The sequence below is a fragment of the Mus caroli genome, unplaced genomic scaffold (genome assembly GCF_900094665.2).
Source record: "Mus caroli unplaced genomic scaffold, CAROLI_EIJ_v1.1 scaffold_24918_1, whole genome shotgun sequence".
Lineage (NCBI taxonomy): Eukaryota > Metazoa > Chordata > Mammalia > Rodentia > Muridae > Mus > Mus caroli.
In genome coordinates, this window is record NW_018390762.1 from 1 (window position 1) to 4498 (window position 4498).

The 4498-nt window shown below is 46.2% G+C and overlaps 1 protein-coding gene across 1 annotated transcript; it reads left to right on the forward strand.

Moving 5' to 3' along the window:
- The first annotated feature begins 112 nt into the window (after positions 1–112).
- LOC110288824 (host cell factor 1-like) lies at positions 113–3960 on the forward strand. Its single transcript, XM_021155067.2, has 4 exons — positions 113–1700; positions 1981–2141; positions 2787–2995; positions 3780–3960. Exons 1-4 carry the CDS (start codon positions 1656–1658, stop codon positions 3866–3868), a joined length of 504 nt encoding a protein of 167 aa, XP_021010726.2. The 5' UTR covers positions 113–1655; the 3' UTR covers positions 3869–3960.
- The last annotated feature ends 538 nt before the right edge of the window (positions 3961–4498 follow it).

Genomic DNA, 4498 nt, shown 5'->3' on the forward strand with positions numbered 1-4498 from the left:
TTCGAGGCCAGCCTGGTCTACAAAGTGAGTTCCAGGACAGTCAGGGCTATACAGAGAAACCCTGTCTCGAAAAAAACCAAAAAAAAAAAAAAAAAGCTAGCTGGTTGTTCCAGGTGCACCTGGGGAGACCCTTCTCCCTAAAGCAAGGCAGGGCACAGTTGTTGCCTATATGGCCTTAGAGTTGTTGAACACAGGATTTTACAAATGGTGTCTGAGGAGAGAACTTTGTCCTCAAATGCATCTAAATAAAGGGAGCAGAAAAAGCAAAACAAGCAGTTTCCCTCTTTCTCAGTACATTGGTCTCCAAATCAAACATCTATTTCTTGTAGAAATACACCTTCTTCCCTGCATGGACAATATGGCTGAGAAGCAGATTAACAACTTAGACTGGTCCACAAAAGCCTCCTGTGTCCCCTCCTCCAAAACAACCTGACTTCCCATCTACTTCTGGGGGGGGGGGGCTGGTCTTGACTTTGAAGCCTTTCCCCATGGTAGCTGCAGCCCCCTTCCCAGATCTCACCTGACTGATGTGCAGCAGGTCTACCTCTGGGCCCTGGTCTTAGATTTTGGGGACGAACAAACGGACTGACTGAGCACTTATCCTTTAAATATGTGTGGTATGGTAAAAGGATGTGCATGCCTATAAAATAACCAGAGCCCTTGCCACTGCAGGTATGACGGACATAGGAGCCTAGGTGAAAGAGCAAACTGCCAGGCAAGCTAGGGAAGAGCTCTATTCCAGCTGAAGGCTTGACCACTGTCTTATACTGTCTTAGGGAAACCAGGAGGTACCTGAGGGATGATTTACCTTTCCTGGTGACCTCTCCACTTTGCCCCAGTTAGAAGTGTGAGTGGCTCCTGAGAACTTTGTCACAGACACTCTGCTTTGGTTGCCACTTCAGGCTTGAGAACATTCTGCATGTGGGGAAGGAGCACTGCCCCAGAGCCTGTGGACCATCACCTAGGAGATGAGTGGGGAAGTCAAAGCAGAGGCTGATTTTTGCCTCCGGCTCTTCAGAGCCAGCTATCTCTTCCCTGTCTGTCAGCTGCCTGCATGAAGGGAAGGCATCAGCCTATAATAGTTAAAGTTTTTAGGACCACCTACAGGTGCAGCTATAGGCTCTGGCTGTCTTTAACTCTGGTACAGAGAGAATCATGGGCTCTGAATAGGAGGAACATGAGCTTTAGGGGGCATTTGGGGTATAGAAGTTTAATGATCATGTAAACAATGGGGGAAGGAAGTCATGGTCTACTAGATTCTCAAAGGCTGATGAATTATCTTTGTGACTTACTGCTTTCTGAGATGACCTTAATGAGAAGTTGTGCAATTGTTTGAAAGCCAGGGTTCTGCAGATGGTTTGAATAAAATGACTAGAGATTTGTCCATAATGCTCTTAAAGGATAGTGTGCTGGCTCAGCCCCTTCTCTCTTGGCTACATTTGAAGACTAGGAGTTGGAGAGTACAAGACTTAAGGAATAAGAATTGGGAGGGGGGGGCACTTGGATTCTAGAAGCTCCCAGATGTTTTGACTTTTGTTTCCTTTTCTTCAGCAACCAACCAGTGGTTCATCCCAGCTGTGAGAGGGGATATCCCTCCAGGGTGTGCAGCCTATGGCTTTGTGTGTGATGGTACTCGCCTATTGGTGTTTGGTGGAATGGTAGAGTATGGAAAATACAGCAACGACCTCTATGAACTCCAGGTAATAACATAGAGCCTCTGTGGGCCTGGGTTGTTACACTGCCTCAGGCCCTATGGATCTCTCCATAGTGTTCATTGTACTGGTTTGTGAGGAAAGGCAGTGGAAGGGATTACTTAGGAGTCTACCAGTGTCAGAGGAGAGAACAGGACCAAATTCTTTAGAACTTATATGTTTCAGCAATGTGCTCTTTCACTCCAGACAATCTTTTCCTTGTGCCACAAATAGCCCCTGGTCCCTAACCAGTGACGTTCTCATCTCTTAAATATTATTGATTTTGTAGGCAAGTCGCTGGGAATGGAAGAGACTGAAGGCAAAGACACCCAAAAATGGGCCTCCTCCATGTCCTCGGCTTGGACATAGCTTCTCCCTTGTGGGTAACAAATGTTACCTGTTTGGGGGTCTGGCCAATGATAGTGAGGACCCCAAGAACAACATTCCGAGGTAAGGCTTTGTCCTATTTTTTTTCTCTGAAGAGTCCCACCAGAGTGGGTCTACTTTCTCCAGGTATAAGATTTATCTGAAATTCTAAAGTTGGTTGTGCCAGCTGACTCCACCAGAGCCATGTTTCTCTCCTGTGCTGGGTTGTCAATGAGAGAATACAGTGCCCTTTCAAGACATTCTCATCTTTGAGATCTGAACCCCTGGGTAGTAGGAGAAACCTAGGCAAGAGGTAGAATTGGCCCTGGTCCCTATCCCACAGGTCGAAATTAGACCTTGCTTCCTTTGAAGCTTTTGATGCTTAAACATATTTAAGGCCTATAGCCAAAGCTCCTAATACGTGGAGGTAGTTCCAAGCCTCTTACTCTAGGGAGGCCCACATATAATGCCTGGTATTGTGGACATGATTGCCTGCCTCTCCGTCTGAACTTAAGGCTGCCATCATAGCTTTACACATACACCCTTTCCATTGCTCCAATTGACTCAAACTGTAAGCTTCTAGCAATCTCTTGGGGGCAAGGATAGTAGAGTTTGTGGTTTCCATGGCCTTTGCTCTTTTGTGTTCTAGTAAATCTACTGCTCATTGAGATGACCTGGTAAAACCTGTGGTGCATGTGTTCAAGGTTTGCTATGACTGATCTTCCTCAGGTACCTGAATGACTTATATATTCTCGAACTACGGCCGGGCTCTGGAGTGGTAGCTTGGGACATCCCCATCACTTACGGTGTCCTGCCTCCACCCCGGGAGTCACATACTGCTGTGGTCTACACTGAAAAAGATAACAAGAAATCCAAGCTGGTGATCTATGGAGGGATGAGTGGCTGCAGGCTAGGGGACCTTTGGACCCTGGACATTGGTAAGAAATTGCTGCTATTCCAGTAGCTTCAGAGCAAAGCCAATCTCCTGGATAGCTAGCCTTGAGTGGCTGTTGTTGCCTGGTGAGGTGGGACTCATGGGAAGCTAGTGTTCCCCTTAGTCTTCTTATCAGTAGTGGATAGGAAACAGAGTAAGGCTTGGTGCACTACTAACTAACATGGACTTTTAAGAGAACAGGGAGAGAGTACAGTCTTTTCACAATGGAATTCCCCCAATCTAGGTAGAGTTTTGACTCACTTTTCAGTGGACAGTCTATATGTGGAATGGGATATTCTGATATGACTAATGTGATAAAATTTATTAACCTACATCAAATTTTTACTTGGGCTATAAAGTGGGTGATAGATTAGGTGGGGGTAGATATTGGTTATAGTGCCCTGTGGGTCGCAGCACCCAAGCATTTGAACATAAGCAAAACTTGAGTTTTTGTCTAGTACTAAAGTGGCATGGAGGTAAATATGCTCTACAGGGAGTAGAAGTACAAAGGAGAGGTTGGGGTGAGCTTGATACCCCTGTGTCATCCCTGAGAGTGGTGATGCCTTATAGCAGGTGCCTCCTACTTTTGGGAAGAAACCTCCTTGCCCAGATCATCTGAACAGCTTTAGAAATGCTGAAATATACTTATTAGGGTAGTAAATTAGAGGGCTTGCTGAAGGATTTAGAAAGACAAAGATGCAGTTGTTATGTTGGTTTAGGGCCCAGTTGGCCCAAGTACTGGGACTATGGTGTCTGATCCAGCATAGGTAATCTCTCCATTTCTGCAGAGACACTGACATGGAATAAGCCCAGCCTTAGTGGGGTGGCACCCCTTCCTCGCAGCCTCCACTCTGCAACCACCATAGGAAACAAGTGAGTATCTGCTCTTTTCTTCTCTGACCTGAGCTGCCCCTAAGTCTGAAGGTTTCTTAAGTCAGTTTTGTCAACTGTCCCTCATTCCCAAGGAGGCCTTTTTCTGGTGGGTCTGTCATTAAACAACCCCATACCCTCCTTATTAAACATTTTTTTAAAAGGCAGATTAAGGGTGGAGGGACTGCATGTAATGCAGCCTGAGACCCTTTCTTGACCTGTAAGGCTACCCTACCTCGTCAAGGTATAGACGGTGTAGCTCCTCATTGAATCAGGGTTCTTTGTGAATGCCAAGGTCTAGCGTCCATGGAGGCATCTTAGATGAACAAAACAATGCTCTCCTTACAAAGAAATAACAGGCTGGAGAGGTGGCTTAGCGGTTCAGAGCACTGACTGCTCTTTCAAAGGTCCTGAATTCAAATCCCAGAAACCACATAGTGGCTCACAACCATCTGTAATGATCTCACGCCCTCTTCTGGAGTATCTGAAGACAGCTACACTGTACTTACATATAATAAATAAATCTTAAAAAACAAACAAAGCCGGGCGTGGTGGCGCACGCCTTTAATCCCAGCACTCGGGAGGCAGAGGCAGGCGGATTTCTGAGTTCGAGGCCAGCCTGGTCTACAAAGTGAGT